The sequence below is a fragment of the Mustela erminea genome, chromosome 1, assembly GCF_009829155.1.
Source record: "Mustela erminea isolate mMusErm1 chromosome 1, mMusErm1.Pri, whole genome shotgun sequence".
Classification (NCBI taxonomy): Eukaryota; Metazoa; Chordata; class Mammalia; order Carnivora; family Mustelidae; genus Mustela; species Mustela erminea.
The window spans coordinates 116,844,413-116,872,326 of record NC_045614.1 but is presented as its reverse complement, the minus strand read 5'-3'; the positions used below and the strand labels follow the sequence as shown (position 1 = coordinate 116,872,326).

General features: G+C 36.2%; 3 protein-coding genes and 1 long non-coding RNA gene across 9 annotated transcripts in view; 2 read left to right on the top strand and 2 right to left on the bottom strand.

Annotated features, from left to right (window-relative positions):
- The window catches only part of FXR1 (FMR1 autosomal homolog 1), a 59,346-nt gene extending 49,712 nt beyond the window's left edge, over positions 1-9,634 (top strand). For 2 of the 5 annotated variants that reach the window (XM_032339896.1, XM_032339914.1), the window contains 5 exons: positions 1,422-1,625; positions 3,371-3,571; positions 4,289-4,369; positions 7,864-7,955; positions 8,754-9,634. In XM_032339896.1, the coding sequence (XP_032195787.1) occupies positions 1,422-1,625; positions 3,371-3,571; positions 4,289-4,369; positions 7,864-7,955; positions 8,754-8,924 (749 nt within the window). In that variant the 3' untranslated portion in view covers positions 8,925-9,634. The remainder of the gene's footprint in view (positions 1-1,421; positions 1,626-3,370; positions 3,572-4,288; positions 4,370-7,863; positions 7,956-8,753) is intronic. The other 3 variants (XM_032339906.1, XM_032339924.1, XM_032339933.1) reach the window with 2 other exon arrangements.
- A 90-nt stretch (positions 9,635-9,724) lies between these two features.
- On the bottom strand, positions 9,725-14,572 carry LOC116588642. Its single transcript, XR_004285031.1, has 2 exons — positions 11,702-14,572; positions 9,725-11,659 (listed from the first exon to the last, which is right to left on the bottom strand). It is a non-coding gene; the product is annotated as an uncharacterized LOC116588642 (long non-coding RNA).
- An 825-nt stretch (positions 14,573-15,397) lies between these two features.
- Positions 15,398-22,726, bottom strand: DNAJC19 (DnaJ heat shock protein family (Hsp40) member C19). Its single transcript, XM_032340003.1, has 6 exons — positions 22,541-22,726; positions 21,683-21,734; positions 21,530-21,603; positions 20,085-20,164; positions 19,083-19,153; positions 15,398-17,870 (listed from the first exon to the last, which is right to left on the bottom strand). Exons 1-6 carry the CDS (start codon positions 22,541-22,543, stop codon positions 17,800-17,802), a joined length of 351 nt encoding a protein of 116 aa, XP_032195894.1. The 5' UTR covers positions 22,544-22,726; the 3' UTR covers positions 15,398-17,799.
- A 119-nt stretch (positions 22,727-22,845) lies between these two features.
- Positions 22,846-27,914, top strand: part of SOX2 (SRY-box transcription factor 2) — a 675,778-nt gene continuing 670,709 nt past the window's right edge. For both annotated transcript variants that reach the window (XM_032339957.1, XM_032339948.1), the window contains exons 1-2: positions 22,846-22,914; positions 24,225-24,283. The gene's annotated coding sequence lies outside the window, so the exon portion shown is untranslated. The remainder of the gene's footprint in view (positions 22,915-24,224; positions 24,284-27,914) is intronic.

Genomic DNA, 27,914 nt, shown 5'->3' with positions numbered 1-27,914 from the left:
AATGGTTGCATCCATATTTTTTAAAAAAGAATTACCTGTAAAGGAGAAGGGAAGTTGTTAGGCTCCTTCATTTGTTAAACTTAAATTTTGTTTTGGGTACCTTAATACTACTTAAGTACATTGGAAGAGTTCTTACGTTTTACTTTCATCATCAAGTGGTAGGAGTTTAAATGTAGGGAACTTATAGTTTATCATGGAATTACTTTTATTTGGGAGATAAACAAAGGAACTTCAAAATCATGCAGCAGATTCATTTCTCTCAAGAGAGAATTGTTATGCACATTGTTAGGTGTCTGGAGGCACTTAGAGGTCCACTGTTGTTTTAAATACAGACCAAGTGGGTTGTAAATCCAAGTGGTTGTAAATCCAAAGGGGGAAAAAATGGAAGACAACACATGACAACATTGCATGATAGACACACATTGCTTTTAAGAAAATAAAAGGAGGGAAGAGGTCTGTTTTCAGTTAAATTGGTCTTAAACTAGGAATTGAACTGGGCTGTGAAGGAGATGGATTTGGACATACATGATAAGAAGGGGTGGAAGTGGCATCCCAGAATTAAATATTAGATGTAGGAGTGAGTATTGCAGTGATTGAGTTATCTAAATCTGGCACTTTAATTGTGATATATTAGTAATGATGTTGCAGGCTTTTACAGAATATTTGCGTTGTTTAAATTTTTAAAAGGTCAGTATTAAAATAGGTCATTGAAACCTTAGAAATACTCTGTCAACCTTTAGAGTCATGATGAATTTTTCTTTTGTTAAAGTTGTGTTCTCAGCATTCTTAAAATTTGTAATTTCACATAGTGTATTCTAATTTAAGCCACAGTTGCTCGTAAAACATAATTATTTTATGTACAGCCACTAAAAATATACTCTAAGTTTGTAAGAGACCATCAGTTATAAGAAACATTGTGATTTGAGAGATGTTAAGAGTGTGAAAAATGTGCTTCCTAGAATCACTGAAATAATGGGGGAGCATAGTACAATTAAACTGTTGTTTTTTCTAAATACGATTAAATCTGCTTTTAAATATTGGGTAGCAGTTTTGTTATACTAATTTGTTTTTAAAACAGTAAATTGGCCAAATTTGTTTTATTATTTTCCCATACTAACTGCATTTGCATATTATATATGTAAAGTTTTGTGTGTTTTCTATAATACTGTATTGGCTCTGTTTCTGCACATCCAAACCAATTTTTAATTTTCCACTAGTAGATTCTGTATTACTAATGCAGTATTAACATGTAATTGTTTCTTAGTAAATTTCAGACTCAATTTTTATTTAGCTTTCTTTGAATCAGCCAATTAGGGTTATTAAAATAATGATTTGTAGGAAATAATTTTAGAAAATTTCACTCCTCTTTTTCCCTTTAAAAAAAAATTGGAATCTAATTGGCCTATGTTCTCTTTCCCAAGGTACAAACTCTGAGCTGTCTAACCCCTCTGAAACAGAATCTGAGCGTAAAGATGAGCTGAGTGATTGGTCATTGGCAGGAGAAGATGATCGGGAGAGCCGACATCAGCGTGACAGCAGGAGACGCCCAGGAGGAAGAGGGAGAAGTGTTTCAGGGGGTCGAGGTCGTGGTGGACCACGTGGTGGCAAATCCTCCATCAGTTCTGGTAGTTTTTTATATACTATGTCAGCATCCTTACTTTGTAAACAGTATAACTTTATGCAAGCTAATTCATTTCCCAAGGCCACCCATTTTGGGAAGTGTGTTCTCGTTGAGGAAAGTCACGGAGCATATGGCAAGATAAGGAGAAACTAGGGTGTTTCTTAGTGAAGGTTTAGCTAGAATATTCAGGTCAGAGAAATTTTGGTTGATTCTCTCTTTTGAATAGTCTAAGATTTCTTTCTCTAATTTTGGGGGGCTTATGTAATTAGAGTGTGTTTCTTCCCTAGAGTATTTGGGTTATATATTTGTTTGCCAGACCAACCCAGAAAATTCTAATGCACAGAAAGATCTAAGTAACTTTACATACTTAATATTGAAAATTAACTTAGAGGAATTTTTGCTTTACTTTGTACTATTTTGGGAACAGGAAAAATTGTGAAATTAAAATTTTTTTTTAACTATTTGAGGAATTGAGCTGTCAAGAAGGCTGTTTAGAAGACTGAAAACTGAGGTGCATAAGCAACTTTTTACAGGAGTTGAGAGAATGTTTTTCTTAATATAATGGTTTAGAGAGAAGAATTGTCAGCAATATGTGCACTAGATTATATCAGATACAACCTTTACATATTTTTTTTGTATACCACTTTAAGGAAACCACTCTTAATGTTACCATGTATGCCCTATTAAAGTTTATATAGTATTTTAAATGGTGTAGAACATACATATATATAATTAAATGTACACCAGACTTGCGTACAAACTACAAAAAACTTGGAACAAATCACAAAAATTTAGGGGCTTTTAAAAAGGTACTCTAGTTCCAGTGATACTCTTTAAGCCCTAAGTTTAGTTGATAGGCATTTAGGGAAATACTTTCTATATTTTACTATATTACATTGCTATTTCCGGGGTTTATAAAATTGTAGTATGCTGAATTTCACAATAAATGTACTTTACCTAGTGCTTATGATTAATGGATAAACTTAGTGTCTTTTGCAAAGATGCTAGCTTGCTAGCTGTTACCAAAGGAAACTTAGAAAGGAAAAATCGTGATTAGGTGAATTTCTTCTGTAATTTGATTGGTGGAGGCAATAAATGCACATAGGTAAGATGGGTATTTTTTTTCTTATGAATTATATCTTAAAACTTCCCCTTTTCCACCCTCACCCCACCTTACCCCACCTTCACTCTTTTGTTTCTGGAGATGGGAGTACTGGTCAACATTCATTTCTCTATTTTCTTATTATCAGTTAGAATTTGAACCTTTTTTTTTTTTTTTAAGTTTGCTTTTTTGTGTAGACTTGTTTTGATTGCTTCGGTTCATTAACATTGAACATAACATAACGAGCAGCGACACGTTGAACTCCATAAAGGAGACAAAGTTCAGTATTTCTCTTCACTTTCATTTCTCTAGCCTCTGGGCAGGATTAACTAAGAATGCGAATGTCAAAAGTAGCATATAATAATACACTTATTTCCTAATACATTTTCAAAACAAGTCCAAGAAATGGTAGGAAGCTGAGGGTATTTGTTCATCTTCTGCTTTAATTTTCATTGCCATTAAAGTTCTTCATATTTGTTATTTTCCAGGGAAAATAGTGATACAGAAAACATTTATTTGAATACAGAATATAGGGGGAGAATTAAAGTTTCTTTATCATTAATAGATATTGTTCAATATAGATCAAAACATTGCTAATGACTGCAGCTCTCTTAAACAAATATTTCTTGCCTCTGACATGCATATAGTGCTCAAAGATCCAGACAGCAATCCATACAGCTTACTTGATAATACAGAATCTGATCAGACTGCAGACACTGATGCCAGCGAATCTCATCACAGTACTAACCGTCGTAGGCGGTCTCGTAGACGAAGGACTGATGAAGATGCTGTTCTCATGGATGGGATGACTGAATCTGATACAGCTTCAGTTAATGAAAATGGGCTAGGTATGTAAGCACTTAGGGAAAAGATACATTATTGTATAATATCAATGTATGATGCTTTTTTCAAAAAAAAAAAACGTAATGCAATTCGCATATTGACTTTTTCTTAGTATTTACTTCAACAAAGATAGATAGCTTTGTGTCTGTCTGAAGTGTCTAGTTCTTAGATTTGTATAGCTAAATTGGAAATCAGAAGGGTTTATTAAAGTGCCCTTTGATGCTATTAACTAAGTATGGATATTCAAACGGCAAGGCACTTAATACTCTTATTATTCCTAAACCAAAATTGGGCTTTCAGCTTGCCTCTTTAAAATTTATTATAAATGACACTAGTGAAGGTATGTATAATGAGTAGACATTAACTTCCAAAGGGCTAAAATGTTAACTTTGCTTAAAAAAAAAACCAAAAAACCAAAAAAACCTGAATTGTATTGGAAAGGAAGACTTTATTCCTGAATGATGGTAATTGTTGACTTTGTTCAATTAAGAGTTTAAAACCCTCTTAATTTCCAGATGATAGTTCCATTTTTAATCTATTTGAAATGCTTAAAACTACAAAATTATCTTCCTGTCAGTAATGCATGTTTTATCTTCCCTGTTTAATTAGAAAGTTCTCTTTCCCCATTCTTAAATCTTTGAAGGAAAGAAGTTTTTTTTTTTGTTTGTTTGTTTTGCTTTTGTTTTTGTCAGAATAGTTCATGGTAAACTTTGCAATTACAGATGATAGTGAAAAAAAACCCCAGCGACGCAATCGTAGCCGCAGGCGTCGTTTCAGGGGTCAGGCAGAAGATAGACAGCCAGGTAACTTGAGTGGACCTGATGACAACACCAGGTCACAAGCATGAAAAAAATGTCATGTGTCTGCTTTCTAAATATATTACACTTAACATGTACACATGTGTGCATATACATTCAAGATGTGCATTGCATAAATTGTTTTACTCAACTAATAAGACTACTTCTCTTAAGAAAATGCATTCTTCCTTCACTCCATAAATGTTTTAGTAACCTAATTGAACTAATGTTGTGTCTTGATTTTTTTTTTACATGGAAATACTGTTGAGAAGACCATTATTTTGTCCACTTGGCAGATTCTTCATACTTGAGTTTGGGCCTGCCATCCCAGGGACTTTGTTGTAGATTGTGATTGAGGTTGATTGGCAAAACGGGGCAACTTTTGCATGGTGCCGCTTACTATATCTGAATTCAGCACCTCATTTTTGTGGGCATTGTAATACCCACAGTTTGAAAAAAAAGTATAAATGAGAAAAATACTTGAAAGTGTCTTTTTTCTAATAAGAGGAATGCATGTTATGTTTTGTTTGTTTATTGTAGTGTGATGCCTTTTCCCTTACACCTACTAACTATTCAAATTAATAGTACTTATTTATTAGTTTTAGAATGTTTAAGTAGTCATAATTTTTCGTAACTTCAAAGGAACTTTGTTTGCTGTGTCTATATTATTTTGAACATTATTCCATTTCCTGTATACAGAGAATCACGTGTATATTCACAATGAAGAAATTGTGTGCACCAAAAATAAACCCCTTTTAAACTAATCAATTTCTGCATTCTTTCCAAAGCAAATTCTTGAATGTGTTTTCCCCAAATAAAGAATGTAAATTCAAGTATCTTTAATATTTTAAGTTTAGTGGTTGTAGAGACATTTGGGAAATGGGTTTAAAGGTGTTCCCATTCTTGAAGAAAACTTCATGTTTTAAAGATAGTTGTAAATTTAAAAGGAATTAAATACTGTCAAAAATAGAAAGTTTCCAGAAAATGTTTCTTACTGTTTTCCCTTCTCTTCCCTCTCTCTATAGTGTTAGAAATATCTTTGGATCAAGAGGTCATGTTTACACTGTTTAAAGTTGGCATGGCAGTGAATACTGCTGTACTTTATAAATAAGAAAGTTCAGACTATCGTTTTGGGCTTAACATAGGGTAAAGAACAACATAATTTTGTTAACTAGGTGGATGGTGGTTTATTACCAAGTCAATGGACATAAAAAACATAGTGGTGTTAAAGAAGAGGCAGAGAGATTTCTGTGTGATACTAAGTGAAACTTGAGTAATTTGGAGTATCCAATAATTTGATGATTTGTTCCATACTTAAATTTATTCCTGTTCTACTCTGTTTTTGGAATTGTTGCTTCTTCTGTTCAGAAATCCTTGTCTTCTTGCCTGCCTTCCCTGTCCTTCCCCTAAAAGCCCCCTAAGATAGCATTGATGGAACAGGTGCATCATTTTCTCCTTGCTCCTGTCAGTACTTCTAGAAAAGTAGCCTCATCTAAAAATATGAACATTCCCTTATATACACAATCATTTCATTTGTTCTCATTTGCTCAAAATTTTTTGTTGTCTTTAGTGTAAATTTAAGCAGTGAATATTCCTTACTATACTTAGAAAGTGACTATATGCACTTGTGTCCAGTTAATTTAGGTGGGCCCCTTAGGAAATTCAGCAGTCCAAATTTTGCTGCACAAATTACTGTATTTTTTTCCTAGGAATTGTATTATATTAATCTTTAATGTCCTTTCAAGTGGCTTGTTATTATAAGGACTGGCTGTAAACAGGCTTTGAGTCACCTTAGTTTGTTTCTGGTTGTACCTCCCTTCATGGCAGAGGGGTGCGGTAATTTTTTACCTTGCCAGCTAAGTGCCTCTTAATTTAGTTGATAACCATGTCAAAGTATATTATGCTGTGCATGTACATAGTGGATGAAGGATTCTAAGAATTGTCACATACTCAAATTTAGCAATAAATTTGTGCAGCATGGTTTCCAAGTACCTGAGTTCCTCATGTATCACTGAGGGCTGAAGTATAGAAACAATTCATTAAGGTGCTCCCCAAACTAGAAATCATTTCTAGGATGATTTTGCTACCATGTATGTAGACGTAATAATGAAATGGATTTGATAGTATTCCTCTTCCCAGTTTTGGAAACTGTTACTAAATGTATTTGTGAATTAACTGGATTTATGTGAAGATTTTTATTTTAAAGCTCTAAATTACAATTTGGAAGAAAAGAGGCAGTTTTAGACAGGATACATCTTTATTTGGTGCTATTTCTTATAAATGATTTGTATTCTGAATTAAATGGTTTCTTTGAAATTTAAGATTCATTTAGTCTCAGAAAATTTTGGATCTTATAAAAAGCAGTATGTTGATTCGTGGTCACAAAAAATGAATTGTAAATACCATCCTGCTTCTTTATCAAAATTATTTATTTTCATATAATTTGAACCTGATGGACCATTTCTCCCCTAGTGACTTTTAATAAATACTTTAAAATTTACTTGAGTTTTCATTCTTTACATTAACTTGCTCTCATCCCATAAATTAAAATAAATGATATTTCATATAATGAAAGATTTTCCTCCAGTCTCTGGTAGAATTCTTTGAAAGAGAGCGATTATTTTGATATTTCTCCAAATTATGAATTCTAAATTGTAAGTCCTAAAGAGAAAAGATTGAGGTGTAAAGTGAGGCCAGAGTACCTGTAGAACAGAGATGTTGCACTTGGGTTGACAGAAGAGTGTTAGCTTGCTTAGTCTCACTATTGCCATCTATGTCCTTGCAAACATACCTAACACTTCAATCAGTCCCCTGAAAGATTGTCAAAGCAGGGAAGAGGTGGTTACTGAATTAATGGTGGCCCTTTTCCCACCAGGATCATTGTCCACGTTTTTAGGGTGGTGGTCTGCCATCTTCAGTTGGCTTGTAGCTTTTTGTTTTGGATCATTCAGAATGGTTTCTACTGTGGAATGTGAAAAAGGAACCATGAAATCCCACACTTGGATATCTTACTTAGGCTTTAAAACAACAAAAACAAAAACAACCAATATATTTGAGTAAATCAGATCTGATGAAAATTTCAAATCGAAGTATATATATAGCACACCATGATTTGCACCAGATATGTCCCTTTTTTTCCCCCCCACTGAGAATTGCAAACACTGGGCTTAGAATGCTGCATTGCCTATTTCTGGTTGTGGATTTCTGTATCAAACTTTATCCCACAACTGTAGAGTCAGTCAGAAGCAATGGCTGGATTTCTGTGAAAGTAGACTTAAATCTAGGCTGCCTTGGATCTCCAGCTTGGAATTTTCTGTTGTCAGCACTAAATCACACATATTTTTCAAGTTTTGTTTTTGGTTGGAGGTGGTACCCAGCTTAAAATTTTGAAATTGGGTTACCCACCATCAGTTTATCTTAAAAGTAAAATTACTCTTTATCCATAAATAAACTTTAGAAATATTTTTCAACACCTGTAATTTTTTTCTCATCTTCAACAGTCACAGTTGCAGATTATATTTCTAGAGCTGAGTCTCAGAGCAGACAAAGAAACCTCCCAAGGGAAACTTTGGCTAAAAACAAGAAAGAAATGGTAAGGAGAATTTAACCTGTAGGTTTTTGTTGTTTTTGCTTTTTGGGTTTTTTTGTTTTGTTTTGTTTTGGTATGGTTTAGCTTTATTTTTACTTTTTAACTTATTGTGTGATCGATCACTTGTTTCCCCAACTAGACAAATAATATTTTATTTTATTTATTTATTTATTTATTTTTTGGACAAATAATACTTTAAAGATTACTCTTGATTTTGTTCTTGGCGCCAGGTAACTGAAGATATGCATGCTTGAGCCTGGAATACTTTTCATTTAAAATTCCAAATAGCTTTTGTAAAATTCAGTTTACCCAAAGATATTGGGCATGGAGACTGTTGGCTTAATTTGGGGAGCAGTAGGCTATATATACCTCTTCTCAGTGATGGATGTAGACCTTTTAAGTTTCAATTCTTTAAATGCTTTAAGGGATTTGAAATGTAAATGAGTTTCAAAAAAAACAAAAAGGTGAGTAAAATAGGTGTTTATTTGCTTAGGGTGTATTAATAACTTTATGTCTTTTACATGGTGAGCTTTCCAGTGGTTAAAATTAGGTTCAATTTTCAGTAAACAAGTAGATTATTCTGTAATTTAGCACTGCCAGGTACTAGAGAGAAGTTGAAAGACCAATAGAGGTGGAGTACATTGGTATATGTTTTGAAAATTTAACATTTTAATTCTTTGATCCAATGTGGTTATGAAACTAAAATAATTTATTAGCTAATTAATGTTTATATAGCTGTTTTCCTCCTCAGCTGTAGATTTCATTTATAAAGAAGTTGAAAAAGTTGTCTCCCTTTGGCAGGCAAAAGATGTGATTGAAGAGCATGGTCCTTCAGAAAAGGCAATAAATGGCCCAACTAGTGCTTCTGGCGATGAAATTTCTAAGCTACAGCGTACTCCAGGAGAAGAAAAGATTAATACCTTAAAAGAAGAAAACACTCAAGAAGCAGCAGTCCTGAATGGTGTTTCATAAACTGAAGAAGTTCTAGTTTACAGTTCTTTTACATTACATTTTACAATAGTGCTTGTACAAGCTTGCCAAAGATAGAATATGGATCGCCAGTCTTTACATCGCACTTTCAGTTCCTCCATTTGGAATTCAGAAAGGGGAGGGATCCTGAAGATATCATATGTTAAACATACTTTGACACCTACTGTGTTATAAAATATATCATCAGATGTGCCTTGAGAATAGTATATGTAACATTAAAAAAAAGTTGCTGGCTATAGGAAATGTTATTTTGTTTTCCAAATATGGCAGAGATGGGGGGAGGTGGGAGGGATGGGATCCCTAACGTAATATTCTTTATGAAAGCATTAGCTGCTTTTGTTACATTTTTAATAATATGCAACCACTTCTTCACCTGAGGAAAACTAGAATGAAATGCAGTCTAAAATATTTTGCACTGAATTGTAATTTCTCCATTAGTTTAGTCTGGAAACTGGTCTGTTTTAATGTGTTTTTTAAATGCTGTATGTGGAGGAAAATCTGCAGACCACTGGAATACATTTGTTAAATTCTCATCTGCAGGGACACTGGGTGATATTGGCAGTGACTGTTCTACATTGAGGCTTTGTTTGGTTTATTTATTAAAGTGTACAGTATTTAAAAATCAAACATAGCTTTAGTTAAAACACTAAGCTGAATTAGTCATGTCCATTTCAGACATAACCTGAACTACTGAAAAGATCAATTTCCAGGAGGTTTATTCTGTATAGAAGTACATGTTAGTCCTTCAGTAGAGTATCTTTTCCTTTTTCCTCTTTTCTTTACTCTCTCTCTCTCTTTTTTTTTTTTTTTTTTTTTGATTTTGGTTGTTTGATGTGCAATATGTTTTTGTATGCAGGTAGTAAATAAACTTTGATCTTCCATTTGCTGATTTTTAACTTTCTACTTTTTATACCAAATGTAGCAAAGTAGTTGGAGCTAGTAATAGTCTAGAATAGTTGATTGCTTTTTAAAAAGCATTTACACTTGCTCATAAATAGTAGTAACATATTAATTGGTTAATCATTTTGTAATGCATCCTTTGAAATCTTAGCATTTAAAACTTTGTGAGAATAGATTGGCTTAGGGAATTGATCATACATTTGATACTAGTAAAGTCTTTATAATCTTATCAAAGGCAACCTTTGGAAGGCAGTGGGGTAAATCCAGAATTTTGTTTTGGCCTTTGATAATTTATTAAAAGTTATTTTTATAAAATAATTATGGTGAGCAGTTTTTAAATAGTAGACCATTAACTTGGTTTCTGATTCTCAAGTAATTTTGAAGGGTGTCATTGTTAATGATTGTATTTTTTGTATGTATTTTAGCCACATGGCTTAATTTTAGGACGATAAAGACTTCACATAAAGTGTGTTCAGAGTAACAATGATAAAATAATTATGCAGATGTATGTGAGGTCATATCAAATGTGGATTTACTGGAGGGTAAAGTAAATCTACATTTGGATTTACAGTGGAGGGTTCCCCCAGCAATAGAAATACATAGACCACTGAGCAAGAAAGACAGTCCTTTCTGTCTCTCATTTGGTATTTGAAAAGTGTTTTTTATGTGCATAATCTTTGTTATATACATAAAACTGTTGAGTGATTTTAGTTAATTTATAATGACTGAAAGACATTTCAAGGTACTGCTAAAAATGTATTTGCCAGGGAGTGTCCATATAACTCCAACCTCAAATTTATTATCACTGAAGTTAAGATGTGATGGTATTAACATGCTTTTTCCTAAAACCCTAGTAACAGAATTTATAAGGAAGATGTGGTATGAATAGGGCAGTTCTTGAATTTTGAGTAACAGTATCAAATAATTCATATCCTGATTTTTAAAAACTTAACCCACAGACACCTTTTTTAAATCATTAAAGGTTAGAAGTACAGTTGTTAGCCTTTTTTTCTTCTCTTCAGTAACAGGGTTATAGATAAATTATAAGGTATGAGAATTAATTTCCAAATTGGTAAATATGGTATAAATAAAAAATGATTTCTCGTTTTCTTTCATGTAGAATAGATTTTACTAATATCCTTTCATAAAGATTATTTCATTGAGAAAGTAATGTAAAACCATCTCAGAAAATGGGCATAGTTGCAAGAAGTTCTTTAGTAGAGTAACCATATTCTAGGAAAGAAGTATCAAGATTTCATTATTTACAAGTGACTAAACCTCATGGCTTGTGTACTGTAGAACCATAATAGGCTTGCCTTTTTTTCCTAAGAGGGAGGAGCAGAGAATGAGAATCTTAAGCAGGCTTCACAGGGCCAGCACAGAGCCTGATGCTTTGAGCTCATAACTTTGAGGTCATGTCTTGAGCCGAAGTTGAGATGGATGCTTAACTGACTGTGAGCACCAGACACTCCCTATAATAGGCTTTTCATGGGGTAAATACAATATACTTTGATTTAGAAGTGAAAAGGCCCACTCCCTGAAGGTAGTAACCGTTGTTGATTCAGGTAGTCTTCCAATTATTTTGAGGGGTGTATCTTTTTTGGCTACTACTACACCAGTAGGTAAGATGTTGCTATTGGAAAACTTACTGGTAAGTTAGGACATGCTAAAAGATACTCAAAATCAAAAGTAAAGGTCTTGTGCAGCCCTCACGTTCAGTATACTTACGTGAAGTCACACAAGTTTATTAAGATTACATGGGGGCAAAAATCTTTTCCTGAAACCTTGGGAAGGCTAGTATTTTTGTTTGGCATCACCTTTTTATTCATTTTTACAGTTTTTATTTTTAATGTCTATACCCAGTGTGTGACTCTCAACCCTGAGAGTGAGTCACATACCCTCCCAACTGTGCCCTGGAATCACCTTTTTAAAGCTTCAAGTGGGCTTAAGACTTTTGCAAAATGGTGTAAATGGGTTTTGTTGATAGCTCAGTCACTGTTGGTAAAATTATAGTAGGAGTACACCAGTTTTTAAGTAGTTGTGTATTTTCATGTGGAGTTGAGAAGCAGCACATCAAACTGGTGAGTTCATGAAAACCCAACAGGCATTACTTAGAACCAGGCTGAGGGAGGTCACTTGAATGATCTTGCAAAAAAAAAAAAAAAAAAAAAAAAATTACAGGTATATGTAAGTAATCTAAGAACAGATGACAATAAGCTAGTGAGGAAGAGGCAAAGTAGCTGGTATTTTTTTGTATTCCAGGTCGCCATGTCAGCCATTCTTTTGTTGCTGGGATCCATCATCATCATGCTAAGTCACAAGTGTTTGTAGGTATTGTTTTCTGTGAGTTGAATGTGTAACTTGAGAAAGATCTCTACAGAGTTGGCATATAAACTAAATGTTGCATTTAGATTGGGAAATTGTACCACTTGTCTTCCCACAGATACTCCCTTTTTTGAGGTTGAAACCAACCTAGTTTTCTCATAGGCTATGCCTATAATGAGCTTAGTTTATAAGGACAGATGAATGGACAACTAGCTGTAATGAAGTAAGTCCTGTGTTGGATGACTGTTGGGATGAGGGTAAAGCAGACTTTTACACTTGGATTTTCTAGAAGGCCTCAAGGAACTTGAATTTGAACCAGATCTGTGTGTTTGACAAAATTCCAAAAGGCAAAAGATGTTTGGTGTGAAGCCTCACTCAGTTTCCTTTATCTGCTGTTAACAGTTTGGATCCCCAATACCTTTTAAAAGGATATCTGGTATAGTGAATTTGGTGATTCCTTTTCAAAATTTTTAGTTATTAGGAAGTGTTCTTGAATGGATAGTAGTTACAACCTTTGATAATACTGGGGTTTTATTTCAGGATTTGCAATAAAGTAGTAATCACAGTCTATAATAGTTAAACTTTGCCAAGTGGTAGTAATTTGAAGTTGCACTCAACTGTTGACTGAAAGTAAGTCAGTTATGTTAAGCCATAGGAAATTGCCAGTAATGGACCATTTTTGACCCACGAAAAGTGGCAATTTCCTATGGCTCAACCTAAATACATTTTAAAGTATGATCATTTACTCTAGAAATCCAAGCAAGAGCCTAATCATCCAGAAAATAAATCCCTTATTTCTTGATGAGGGATATACATTCTTTAAGGAAATATATTTTCTAAGAAGGGTTTATCAGTGGATTGCTTTAGATTAAGAATCATCTGTACCTTCCATATTACTACTTCAAGTACTCAAATAAGGTATAAGCTATAATGCAAGCTATAATCTTTGTTAGAGGATGTCTACCTGTCCATTTGGCTTGCCTCTTTCTTCCTCTGATAATCTGAAGATTGTAGATATAGGTGTACAGAATTGGGAGCTTCTGTGTACCTAACCCCAGACATTCCCAATGTTGTAGGCAATCTTAAAGACAGAAAAAAGCAAGGGCAAGAATATTTTTCACTGACATTACCAGTCTTAAAGACTTCACTATTAAATATACTAGTGAATAGCTTCTTAAATTTGTGTTTCCGTGATTGGTATGTTTTTCTTGGAGTGAAATTACAGAGAGATTTTCCAAATACCTTGTACCTCTTACTTGGACTGTCAAAAGTAATTTTTTTTTTAAAAAGAGTATTACAGAGAATAGTTTTTTTGTAGATAAACGAATTTCTCTTGTTGTCTGGAGCTTTTGCCTCAGCCTGGTTGAATTTCATTTTTTGACCTGTCATTATCAGATTGTAAAGAAAGAATCTGAATGTTACATTTGAAATTCCATTAACTGTAAACTGTACTGAATGAGTAACAGCAAGTGTTAACATAATCCAAGATTATACCTAAACACTAAATACTATGGGGCTTTGTCCATAGTAATTGGACTAACTGATAACATTGGATAAGAAGCTCCTCTTTTTTTTGGTCTAAGATTTATTTGGTAATGAAAGAGTGTGGGGAGAGACAGAAGGAGAGAATCTTAAAGCAGACTGCTTGATCCCTTAACCCATGAGATCATGACTTGAGCTGAAACCAAGGGTTGGATGTCTTGAGCCACTCAGGTGCCCCTGTATAGAAGCTCTTCCTATACCCTGTTTCTAACGCAACAGTTAGCTGTAAGCAGACACAGTGACCCTGAACAGCAGTGCCAAAATAAAAAAAGCAGAGCTTAGGTCATTGAAGTTTCCTGGTACTCCGTGTTATTCTCAGTTCAGGATTCCATCTATAACCAAAACCCACTCTAACATTTTAAATAGTGTTTTTGTACTTTACCTCAAATTTAATTTTTTTCTATCCTACTCTTCTCCCATTTGAACAGAATACTGTATTCTAGCCAGAACCGTGGAAACTTAAAACCTGACTTTCTAATTCTAAATAATCCATTATGCCTGACTGAATTTTTTAAAGAATTATTTCTGATGGAGGGTTTTAAGGTAGGGCGTACATTTTCAATATGCTGAGTACAGCTTTTTAGTGTGGCATAGTTCAACATGCTTAGGGTTTTACTCTTGTGTTAGTAAGATGTTAGTTAATCTAATACCTTCCCATTAGTGGTTTTCTAGCTGCCTTTTTCTAGCTACCCTTTTTGCTTTCGTTATAAATTAAGGTTTGTAGAGAAAACCTTTAATCAAGCTTCTAAAATTAGAATATATGAGTATTCCACCTGCCCTTGTTTAAGATTTTTTATTTATGTATTTATGTATTTTATTATGTATTTGACAGAGAGAGGGAACACAAGCAGGGCGAGTGGGAAAGGGAGAAGCAGGCTTCTTGCTGAGCAGGGAGCCCAATATGGGGCCTAATCCCAGGACCCCTGGGATCATGACCTGAGCTAAAGGCAGAGGTTTAACAACTGAGCCACCAGGCACCTTTCCACCTGTTTTCATACAAGTTCTCAATTGTTTCTTAAATGGTTTGGGTGTTCTGGGATACTGATTTATATAACTATACTTTTTTTTTTTTTTTAAATGCTTCAGTAGGTATTCCCATCATTTGGAAATCTTGAAGGCAAGGTAATTTTCCTAAAATTCTAAGAGTGGGAAAAGATTTAACTTCCAGGACCACTCATTATTGCCCACTTTTATTACCAGCAAAGCAGTTTTTTACAAAGCAGCATAGGACTCCTATAGTAATGTCAACCCAGAAGCAGGGAAGGTAAAATGGAATGGACAAAGAAGGGGAACTAAATCTCTGCTTTGTGAGATCTAACATTAAGGCTGTGGGTAGGAATTTCTTAAAACCTACATATTCAAGACTAATATAGGGAGAACTGTGTTACAAATGAACACAGTAAATTGGAGAAGACCCCTGGGCTTGCTTACAGTTTCATTATTTCAGAGTAACCTTGAAATAATTTGTTATTTTGGTTCCCTGCCCATAAAATGTGGAGGAACCCTCACTTTTTAAGTTGGCCATTAACCGATGGGAAGGCAGAGGCCTAAGCATGTAGGTAGTATACTCAAAGCCTGGCTACTACTAAGTTTGACTTGAAACTGCACCTCTTATCTGTTAGTCCTGTGTGCATACCTACCTCCCCCTTGAAGAAGAAAAAATATAAAAAGGCCGCAAGCCAAAGGTGTAATGACAGCTCTCAGACTCAAATTTCATTACCACCAAGGGATACATTCCTGGTTACCAAGTTTGTGACAGGTATCACAGTGCAGGTTAACAACACGACTTTAGGTTTGAGAAAGATCAGCATTACTTAACTTCACAATATTGTTTCCTTACTTGTACAACATACTTAAATGTTTGCTTATAGCACAATGCTAGTACACTGTAAGTAGTCAATAACATTACGAATCAAGTATTTTGTTTAAAAAAAAAAAAACATTAAAGATGAAGGCTCTCTCACACAGATCATACTTGAACCAGTTACCCACTATGTTCTAGACCCCTCACACAGGTGACTTTTTTCCCAAGAAAAATGGTAGGTCTGGCTCATAATCTACAATGAACTGTGGATTCTTCTACTTAAAGGTAAGCCTCGAAGAAATAAAACTTTACTATGACAGAAAAATGTGCTCTATTGTGTTATTTTGTGTTATCAGTGTTATTTTGAAGTATTTTTCATTGTCTTAATAGTTGCTTTAAAACAGGTCTGCTATTTGCACTAAACACCTGAAAATATACCCACTACATGATGTTTTCCCTTTTAGGGTTAATACTTCATTGCCTCTGGGTATATTAGCCCATAGTTCTATTTGTCTAAGAAATTGCTTTTAACTTTTAGTATCTCTTCTTAAAGAAATTTGATTAGTCCAAAAGACTGAAACAAAAGTTAGTAAGACAAAATAGAGCCTCATCATTAGCAGATAATCTTACTTGCAAATTCATCTGTTTGCTAAAATTTGTAATCCCAAAATAAGTAATCAAGGTACTTTCCTGCTCATTTGTGGACATGCAGAGTGGTGAAAATTTTAAATCCCCCAATGCCCATAGTTATGCTTGCCTTATTTTACCATACTGTAGATAAACATCCCTTCTGTGGTCCAGTTAACGCTGTTTTTTTCACATTTTTGTGCTTATTAGTGATTTTCCTATTTAAGATGGCCTTCAAGCTTAGTGAAATGTTGCCTAATCTTCCTAAACACCAGAAGGCTGTGATGTAATGACAGGAGTTAGTGCTGGCTCTAAGTTTAACGTTAAATGAATCAACATAAGGTGTCTTTCTAAGTAAAGACAGACAAAGTTAAATATTGACTGGCTGATAAAAACATGACCCAGAGATTCAGAGTAACCTTTATTTCCCCTATGAACACATGGTTCAGTATTTGCTCATTTCAGTGTTCTCAGTTAACTTCGTAAGACATTACTATTTTGAGTAATAGTGTACCTTCATATCCCTTATCCCTAGTAATAACTAGAAAGATTTATTCTACATAAAAGCTATGGCTGTGTTAAGCTGGTGCTTTCTCCTGCTCTAAATCATAACAAGTAGACTTAATCAGATTTTAAGGAAATGGTGGAAAACTAAAGAACAGATCTGAAGTGCCCAAATCTGAAGTGCCAGTAAACACATTCCAACACCAAACTAATCTTAACTGACCTTGAGAGTCCTGGATTTTCCATTACTAAGAACTCTTAAGATGCTAAAGTTCAGATGATATGTAGTATGACTGACCATCTTAGAGCTAATGATAATATTCCTGCTACAGGCCACAGACTTCTACTTCAGATGTCTTCACATGTCCTCTGGTTCAGATCCTTCTGTATTTTATGTTAGACCAATAGTCTCAGCCACTTACCGTAAATGTTATTTAAATAACATTTATGACTTAATAAATTCAATAGTCCATGCTGAATATTTACCATAAATGAGAGCATATCAGTTTTTAGTTTTGCTAATTATGTTTAAGCTTGATAACAAATGCAACAACGTACATTAAAAAACCCTCAATAATATATAAACTTTCAGTTTAAGTGGCTAGTTCAATGTAAATACTTCTTGATTAGAAACAAGGCCTCTGCTAATTTTACACTGTTAACAGTTTTTACTGTATTAAATCTAAGTTCTGTCAATTATATTAGGGATATAGTTATATTTCTTAACGTCAAAGCTGTGGCTAAACTCGCTCTTAAATTTAAGGTTCCAAAGCAGTGGGGTTGATTTTCTGAACTTTGAGCAGCCGTTTCTCCCAATAATATGAATCCCTCCTATAACAACCTCTGTACATTCCTTCATAGGATCACTGTATTTTAATTACCAATTTTTCAGTGTATCATTAGATTGGGGGCTCCTTCAAAGCCAGAGAAGGTCTATTTCTATTCAAATGGTATCTATAATAACTGAATGTTAAATCCAAATATTCTATATGTGATTTAAAATTCTTACATTCAAAGAAAAAACTTCTACCAGTCCTTTGGTTTAGTTTGTACTAAATCATTTTTAAAATTTGTACCTTTGAGGCATTTTATTATAAAAAGCTAACACTCATATACATAAACTAACAAGAACTTAAAATTCATCACACATTTACTTCATTTTTTAGCTTGACCTTCTAGTAAATCTTTAGCTTCATTGATTTTGGCTGCTATATAAGGAGATCCTCCTATAGGAAGAAAGAGAAAAAGGAATAGTTTTAATATGGCTTCTCAATTTCTGCTTGGTGAAAACCTACTGTTTCAAGGATCCCTACTGCTTATCCCACCTTTCAAGGTGGAATTAGCAGACATGGTATTTTGACTTTTTAAAATAACCATGACACAGCAACCACGGACCAAACTAATATATTTGGCCAATGGGAAATGAATTCACATGAAGATTTCCGCATAAACGGCACTTTTAAAAACTTAACTGATAGAAACAATTTTAAAAAGGCCCCACATATGTGACCTTGAAATAGTAGAAGTTACTATTTATGAGGATTAGAAGTCATAAATGAACATGAGTTTATTGTACCACGTTACTTTGAAAACATGGTTCTCAGAGGTTTCTGAGCTTTGTTGGAAAGACCCCACTCTATTTCTGTCCTTCACAGCTTTTCTCTGTTCCTGTTGTGCCTTCATGATAGCTATGGGTGCTTTCCTACTACTCTGCTGGAGCACTGATTCTCAAGATGTAGTTCTCAGAGCAGCAAGCGTCAAGATCCCAATAAGAAAATAGACCTTTAAAGGCTCCACACTAAATGTAAATCAGAAGCCCTCCAACAGAAGCTAAATTTTGTAAAGGGGGCTAATGCAGTCTGATACCAAACAATCACAGCCATGTTTAAATGCCAAACATTCTTAATGAAGGGCCTATACTTTTTTGAGCAATGGAACATGGATTTTAGGTCTGTAGTTTTGTATTCCTAGTAATTTTTTGCTTTCAACACAGCCAAGTCTGCTTAGAAATGTTTCAGAAACAAATCTTATGGTTTCTAAACAGGTAACCTCTAGTTCAAAGGTCTAAATGGACAGAAAACTAAATTTTTAGTTTCCTTAACTGAAACTTAGCATTTCCTTTAATATAGATCCCCCCAACCAAAAACTGCAGTATTGATAGTATTTAAACTAGTAGTCATATTTTATCACTATTGCAGATCTGAAAATAGTAATGCTTATCACTACTTTAAAATTACTAGGTTACTAGGTAAGCTTATTATTCATGAATTTCTCACTCAGGATTTATTCTTTTTAAGACACTGGAAAATGGATGGATCCAGCCTAAGCAACAGCGCTCACAGAGATTTAGGCATTTCCTTTGGAATAGCCAAGAATTAAGTTATTCCACTAGTTAACAGTGACTTAAAAATATGTACAAGAATTTAATGACTACTTACCCTTGTCTGGGTGATTTAAAAGCATAATTCGTCGGTGAGCATCTCTTATTTTTCCTTTATTGGCAGTAGGACTAATTCAAAAAGAAAAGGATAGAGTTTACTTCTGAATCATATAAAAAAATTATACACAAAGGCTAATTAAAGTGACCGTGAAACGAGTCAACGTCGACACAACACTATGAAAAGTGGTTTAGGAGCCTCTTCCTAACCTATAAGGATGATGAATCTTCTGAATGAGGGCACTAAATAGTTCCTTAGGAAAATGAGGCTTTTTTCTTTTCTTTTTTTTTTTTAATAGATTTTATTTGAGAGCGAAAGCGCATAAGAGGGATAAAGGGAAAGAGCAAAGAAGAGAGAGAAGCAGACTCCTGAAGGGGGCAGGGAGCCCTAACTGGGGCTTAATCCTAGGACCTGGGGCTTGATCATGACCTGAGCCAAGGCAGACAGTTAATCTTGACTAAACCACCCAGGTGCCCCAAATAGGGCATTCTTAAAAAATTAGTTAAGGGGCACCTGGGAGGCTCAGTCGGTTAAGTTTCTGGCTTAACGACTTTGGTTCAGGTCATGATTTTGGTGTTCTGGGGTAGAGCACCACCCTGATCTCTGAGCTTATTAGCATGGAGTCTGCTACTTCTCCCTCTGCTCCTTTCCACCCTCATGGCGCGAGCGCTCTCGTGCATTCTCTCTCTCAAATAAAATACTAAAAAATTAGTTGGGATTTTTTAAAAGGAAAGCTTGTTTAAGTATCTGGAAATGGAGATTTTCACTACAAAAAAAAGTTATAACAACATTGTGCACTGCTATTATTGGTTTAAAAGCCTATCTTTCAGTGAATTAAAAAGTGCTTATGTGCCAGTGTACCTTCTCATTGGACTTTTGTAGGGAGTGTTTAGATCTTAAAATGTGTGTAACACTTTTATGACTGTTAATAAAAGGTCTTTTTATATTTGCTCATAGTTCTAGAGTTGTAGAAAAATGTTACAAATATTAGAAATTATTTACCTTATGCCTAGTATTAATGCTGCTTCTCGTTTTGTCATTTTGGGTTCAAACCCACCTCTATAATAGCCACCACTGAAGGCCTGAAAGAGGAAATGCATTCATAAAAATAGATTAGAATAAAATTGTTAAGTGTTGAAAATGTTCTTAGCAGAAAAATTTAGACATTTCAGAGAACCTTAACTACAACTCTTGCAGCAGCATTTTGTTTTTATATAGCAACAAGGTATTTTAATGAACATCCATTTTTCTTCCCCAGAAGAACGATCTTAAAAATTTAAGACAAAAGAACTGTGTGCTTCAAAGCCAGTTCTTCTGGGAATAAAGTTAGCTGTGTTATTAGATAAAAATTTGATCTAACAGGGGCACCTGGAGGCTTAGTTGGTTAAGCATCTGCCTTCGGCTCAGGTCATGAGCCCAGAGTACCAGGATGGAGGTCAGCATCAGGCTCTCTACTTAGCGGGGAGTCCGCTTCTCCCTCTGACCCTCCCTTCTTTTGTGCTCTCTCTCTTAAATAAAGTCTTTAAAATATCATTTAAAACATTTGATCTGAGGGGCGCCTGAGTGGCTCAGTTGGTTAAGGATGGCCTTTGGCTCAGGTTGTGATCCCAGGATCCTGGGATCAAGTCCCACATTGGGCTCCTGCTCAGTGGGGAGCCTGCTTCTCCTTCTGCCTACTATTCCACCTGCTTGTGCTCAATCTTTGTGTTTAAAAAAAAAAAAAAAAACCTAAGAATATGACTATATGTTAGAAAAACAAGTGCTTTGGATTTGGAGATCTTTTCAGGTGAGTGGTTCAAGGGTATTTTGAGGGTAAAGGTTAACTACTAAAACAAGACTTTTAAGATATGTATTGAGAAAATCAGGCTACCAGCTCTGCTGACCTTGTTACATCAGAAATCATATTGGTAAAATCTACCATCACCCTATTCTGTCACATTCAGTCACAAAAATAAAAAGTACTGAACAAGCTGTTAGAGCCAAACATCACATCCACTCATACTCTATAGCCTACTTAACTCCAGCAGTAGGTACTTTATAGCCTACTTAACTCCAGCTACCCAAGAATTAGGTAGTGCCAGGGCCACACAGTTAAGATGGATCACTTCAGATCCCTAGATCAGTCCATGTTTGTCATGCAGAGCAGATAAGGCAAGTATTTGGACAAATGATGAGGTTAATAGTATCTAAATAAAGTAATAGTAACTTTCATGATACTGGAATTGTTAATACCTCAGCCCCAAGTCTGTCATATAAAACATTTGATTTTTGAGGATAACATTGCAAAGCTCAGAACGTCTTAACCCTCTTTGTGGGAAGCAAGAGAAGGGACCCAAAGCAATCTCTTAAAACTTCATGGATGTTTGGAAATTTACCCTCTTCAAGTGTGACTCTAGGCTTCAAACACAGGTAGCAAAGAATTAGCAAAAATGTTTAGTAAGTCTTACAGATTTTGGTAGACTCTGAAAAACTTGTTTTACTTGAGGCTCCATATGTTTCATGGCTTGCAAAACGTAACGGCCTAAAAACAAAAGCAATAAAATAATTAAAAAATCTCCAACCTCCCCTACTTCATTTCCACTCCCAAATCATAAACAAACCTGCAAATCCTGCAGCAGCAATGGTCAGTCCAACTGCTACCACTGTACTTGCCTGGTAAGGGGAAGCAGAGTAAGTAATTGACTTCTGGAATTCTCACCCCTCCCTATCATACCCGTTGTCCCATCCCAAGCTCTTAAGTTTTATTTCAAAGGGAGAAACAACCTATAGGGAGAAAATAGTCTGCCCATCATCCTTTAAAAGGACTGCAACTTTTATCTCCAACTCATTGTAAAGTATGGGATTTTCACTGTGAAAGATAACAGCGAGAGGATTTGTTTAATTTACAACAGCGAAGATGACGACTACCATCCCTTTGAAAACCTCTTGCACCTCAGGGCAGATGAAGCTACATTAATGTTCGATCAAGAACAACGGAAATAAAGTTTCCGCTAGAGAACTATTTTGACACTGCAGAATTTTGACATGTTTCAACGTTAAACGTGGGCTTACCTAGAAGACTAGCTTTTCACAGCGCCTTTTGCACTGTGTCGTCTCACCCTCACTGTACGGAGGCCCAAATGTATTCAGGAATAGAGAAAAGATGTGTCGGCAAGGGCCAAGGAGAAAGAGCGAAGCAGAGAAGGTACTGTGAGCTGTGTCAGGGGAAGGGCAAGTATAATCAAATGCGTTTCCACTAATCACTAAGCCGCGTGGACGACGAACCAGGGACTGGAGCCATGTTAAGACCATAAAGGCCCTCAAGGATTGTGTCCCGGAGGGGTGCGGCTCTCTGGGGCCCTACATCTGCAGCCCACAGTCGCAGTGGGGACACAACCTCGGCTCCCTTCCTCCGAGGTCGCCACTTGAGATTGAGTCCTGGGCCTGGGATTGCTAAGGAGACCAGAAGGGCGACTCACCATGGCTCTGGCTTGGCTCCCCGGCCTCCACCGAGAGTGCGGTTCATCCCAGCCCCAAGGCCGCGGCCACCAATTCCCACTCCTCCAACAGACAGCAACGCGGCCACCCCGAACAGATACAATCCGCCCAGACACTGGAGCCCCAGGAAATACGGCAGTAGAGGCCGCAAAAAGGTCGGAAAACTGTCGTAAAACGGGGCCGCCGCGGGCCAGAGGGGAAAGGGCGTTCAAGCAGTGGGCAGGTGCAGAAAACAACTTCGGATTGGTTGGTGGGTGGGCGGATCGCCTCCTTATTTGGGCTCCCAGCTGGGGCTATTGTATGTTTTGCCCTTTGCTACCGGCACGAAGGTGTTCGGGAATTCCTGTGGGGAAAGGTACTGGTGCAGAAGGGCGAAAACAAATACTGTGTAGCCTTACTCAGAACGCGTTCCGAATCCCCATTTCCCCCTCCTCACTTTTCAACACTTGAATTCGCCTTTTATTTTGTTTATAACTGACAGGGGTAATGAATATCCTTAAAAATGCCCTAACAGTTACACCGTGAAGCGAAATAAATATGTGGCAGGCCAGTATGGCAGACGAAAATATGTCCCAGAAAACCAAAACGACAAACCAAAATGTGTTTCAGCGGTGCTCGGTAGCATTCTCTTGAAAGAATTTTATTTTAATTTGTGACTTGTCAGGACTTTGTGTAAATATTTAGGGTTTTGTAGAATGGAATTATCACTTCAAAGTCAGTTAATATTATGATCATGGGATTCCCAAATCCCCCACAACTGAAAAATGCTGTTTAAAATTTCTCTTCCTCTCCTCAAAAACTAAGGTTTGGTGTTGCCATTACAGGGCATCAGTTTCATATATCCCTGCTTAAATGCTTGAGAAGAGGAAGGTAATGGAGACATTAATGGAAGTTTAACAATGTTTGGATGATCAAATAAGTTTGGAGTTGCTTTCCACTTAGAACTTACAAAATATTAGCAATCGGTTTACACTGCAATGAAATTCTGCTTTGATGAGCTGACTGCATATTAGACACGTATGCAGATTTGCTGGCTTTGTTGTACCCATCTGTAAAAAGATTCTGCATTTGGGTCTTTAAGAATTCTAGCCCTGCAATTTTTTAATGTAATTTATTTTGTCAACCAAAATTTCTTATGTAAAGAATTTTTATTATGTATATTTTTGGTATGTACAAACTACAGCACATAGCTTGCCTGAGGAACAGGTTAACATACAGAAGCCCAGTCTTAGGAAACCAAGGATAGGCAATGTAGGGAGACACTTGAACAGGGCTGTTTGTGGGGGCAAGTCAAAATAGATGTACAACCTAGTTCTTTCACTAGGGTTGTATGACTTTGGATAAGTTATTTCTGACTCTGAGTTTTCTCATGTGTAAAACAAGGGTAATGATGACTACCTCACCAAATTTTTGTGAGGATAGAGAATTATGTACATGGTATACTCTGCATGTCATTATCACTTAGTGTGTTGGCCATTATTATTATGAGGCATGTTGAAGTACAAATTGGTGTGCAGAGGCCCTTCCAATTCTCATACCTCACTCATGGTTGTAAGTCTGATAATCTTCTCCCTTCCCACTAACGGCTTGGAAAGAAGCTATAAAAGTAATCTTTTGAAATTTCCACAAACTGATGAATGGATAATCATTCCTTGCTTCTTCTAGCTTCTGATGACTGCCAGCATTCCTTGACTTGTGACGCATCACTTCAGTCTTCAAGGAAGGTCAGTATCTTGAAATCACTCTCTACTCTGTCTTCATATTGGCTTTCTTGTGTGTAGATTTTCCCCTTCCTCCTTTTAAAGGATACATATAATTAGATTTAAGGTACAAGGCTATAATCCTGGATAATCTCCACAACTCAAAATTCTTAACTTAATCATAGCTGCAAAGACTTTGCCATATAAGATATCATTTATAGGGGTACCTGGGTGGCTCAGTGGGTTAAAGCCTCTGCCTTCGGCTCAGGTCATGATCCCAGGGTCCTGGGATCGAGCCCCACATCGGGCGCTCTCCTCAGCGGGGAGCTGCTTCCTCCTCTCTCTGCCTGCCTCTCTGACTACTTGTGATCTCTGTCAAATAAATAAAATCTTTTTTAAAAAAAGAGAGATATCATTTACAGATTCCTGATTTTAGGACCTGATCTTTTGGGTGGCTTTTATTTAGCCTACTACAGAGAATAGGAAAAGACAAAAGAGAGAACTTGTGGGATAAGAGAATGAGAAAGGACTTGGCTCAATTTCTTCTCCCAAATTTGCCAGTCAGGTAAATAACTTCTTGGGGAGGAATAAATGAGAGGTGAGAGTACAGAGAAGTATTCTTGATTGTGCCCTTCAAATACTTCTTGACCATGACTCTTAGTAAGAAATATATTTTATATTGTGACCCAGAGAACAAATACATACTTGGACACACACACACACACACACACACACATATACACACAGAAACACACACATATGCACACACAAATACACATTGAATTTAATGTGTATTTATTTGTTTATTGTTACTTTTTTATGACTAGCACATTTTTTTATGTGCTTGAAAGGCAAACATAGTTTAGGGTGTACAGTGAGAAAGTGACAAAGATTCTCCAATAGAGAAGCAACTACACCAAATATTTATAGTAATAGGTACAATCTATTCAGACCTCTTAAATAGGAATATGAAAGAATCTTCGAAAGGAAACAAATCCTATATAATTTCGGGGACAGAACAGCAGCCTTGTCAGGTTAGGAGGACTTGACATTGCTAAGTCACTTTCTGCATTGATGCTATATTGCCTTCTTCACCTTTCTTTCTTGGTAATCAATTTATATTCTGGGACAGCTCAGTGGAGTAGCTCATTAATATGTATCCATAGAGCTCTGAATCTTTTTTTTTTTTTAAAGATTTTATTTATTTATTTGACAGAGAGAGATCACAAGTAGGCAGAGAGGCAGGCAGAGAGAGAGAGAGGAGGAAGCAGGCTCCCTGCTGAGCAGAGAGCCCCATGCGGGACTCGATCCCAGGATCCTGAGATCATGACCCGAGCCAAAGGCAGCGGCCCAACCCACTGAGCCACCCAGGCGCCCCATAGAGCTCTGAATCTTAAGTGCTATGTTCTATCACTAATAGGAATCCAAATATCAGTGAGATCATTCTTAGGTGGGTATAGCCATGAATTCCCACGACCACTTAGCCTGAAATGAAAATGACACTCTCAAATTAGTTTAAATTGTTATGCACAATCAAAAGTGATTGTTAGAGATGATCTCTCAGAGTGACTTAACTTATCATTACTTTTATTTATTTTTAAAAGTATTTTATTTATTTATTTATCAGAGAGAGAGAGAGAGAGCGAGAGAGAGCGAGCGTGCGCACAGGCAGGCAGAGTGGCAGTCAGAGGAAGAGGGAGAAGCAGACTCCTGGCTGAGCAAGGAGCCCCGTGTGGGACTCCATCTGAGGACTCTGGGATCATGACCTCAGCTAAAGGCAGCCGTTTAACCCACTGAGCCACCCAGGTGTCCCTAACCTATCATTACTTTTAGACCTGTATTTAAAAAAGCAAATGAGGGGCACCTGGGTGGCTCAGTCAGTTAAGGGCCTGCTTTGGACTCAGGTCATTATCCCAGAGTCCTGGGATCCTGGGATCCAGCCCCTCGGCAGATTCCCAGCAGGGAGTCCCTGCTTCTCCTTTGCCCTCTGCCACGCCCCGTACTTGTGCTCACTTGCTGTCAAATAAATAAAGAATCTTTAATAAATGAGTAAAAAAATAAACAGTGAATGACTTGAATAGAACATGGAAGAAAATGACACAAGTCATGAGAAACTATGGGACTACTTAGAATATTAGTAGAGCTGCAAATGTCTTTAGAGAAAAGCCTCCTCTAGATAAAAGCCTCCTCCATTTTGTTAAAACATACTGCTCTGTTCCATTCAGAGCTGATGAGTTTGCTGAAACCAGAGGTGATTCAGGAAACTAGGTAGTCTCCTGCTTTCTGCAAGTCCAAAGCAAACTGCTCTGTCTGCATGTCTTGCATTCTGAGCCCTCAAATAACTGCTCTGTGAAGTTAACAATGTCAGAATTCTGATTTGCGTTTCTTGTTCTAAGATATTGTTGGCAAATAGTTTGTAATTTTCCTTTCTTTTAAGAATATGAAATGAATGTTTAATTCAGCATAGAAAAAATGGAATAATTGTTCAATAGAAGAATAGTTACATAATTTGTTTCACCCTCTGTAAAGTCAAAGTAATACTAGTACTTCATTGTATTGTTTTAAGAATGAAGTTAGATAATATGTGTAAAGAATATACTATCTAAATAACATAACTGCTCGGAGAGCATACTTTTTTTAAAAAAAAAAGATTTTATTTATTTATTTATTTTTTAAAAAGATTTTATTTATTTATTTGACAGAGAGAGATCACAAATAGGCAGAGAGACAGACAGAGAGAGAGGGGGAAGCAGGCTCCCTGCTGAGCAGAGAGCCCGATGTGGGGCTTGATCCCAGGACCCTGGGATCATGACCTGAGCCAAAAGCAGAGGCCTTAACCCACTGAGCCACCCAGGCGCCGAGAGAGCATACTATTTTTACTTCAGCTTTTCTCCTCAACCTGTATTCTCTAATTTCGCCCTTCCCAGCTCAGGTCAAAGTTCTCTAACCTGGCGCCACAATTCTAGAGAGTCTCATTATTCTTTCAGTTTTAGGCTCCAATGAGATGAGGTTATTCTGTCAACCCAATAGATACCAAGAAAATATATTCCTCTAGGCACCTGTGTGGCTCAGTCAGTTAAGCATCTGCCTTTGGCTCAAGTCATGATCCCAGGGGCCTGACGGGGAGCCTGCTTCCTCCTCTCCCTCTGCCTGCCGCTCCCCTTGGTTGTGCTCTCTGCCTCTGTCAAATAAACAAATAAAATACTTAAATTAAAAAAAAAAAGGAAATATATTCCTCTGTGTCGTATTTCTCACAAACATGAGTTCTGCTGCATTGTTTTGTTTTTCTGATGGCCCTGAATCTATCTTCAGCCACAAATTACCAACTCTAAGGAATTAGGGCTCCTTGGCCTGCATGCCTGATTTGACCTTTTTTATTTTGTTGGCTACTTTGTCCAAGTTTTCATTCACTTCTTCTCCCTTGGAATTGTGCTTTTCTTTTTTGTCCTCTCAAAAAATACTTAACATCAGAGTTTATTTTTCAAGGATTAAAAAAAGCCAAGTTTTCTCACAGATTGTTAAGTGATAGTTTGTCTTGCCAATGGCTAAGCCTTGAGATAACCAAGAGACAAATTTCTTAAAACATGATATGTTACAGATGCTTTCTTGCAGTTTTGAAATACAGCCTTCCAAGACTCCATATTCAATCCAGTGG

Bases quoted from the DNA above. Each gene is read 5' to 3' on its own strand.
- DNAJC19 (XM_032340003.1), bottom strand. The intron at 21,604-21,682 runs GTTTGTTTATGA...TTTTGTTTTTAG, and splicing joins TGCTGCTGCAGGATTTGCAG to GCCGTTACGTTTTGCAAGCC. The intron at 19,154-20,084 runs GTAAATAATTTC...TTTTTGAATTAG, and splicing joins GCATTAATACTAGGCATAAG to TCCTACTGCCAATAAAGGAA.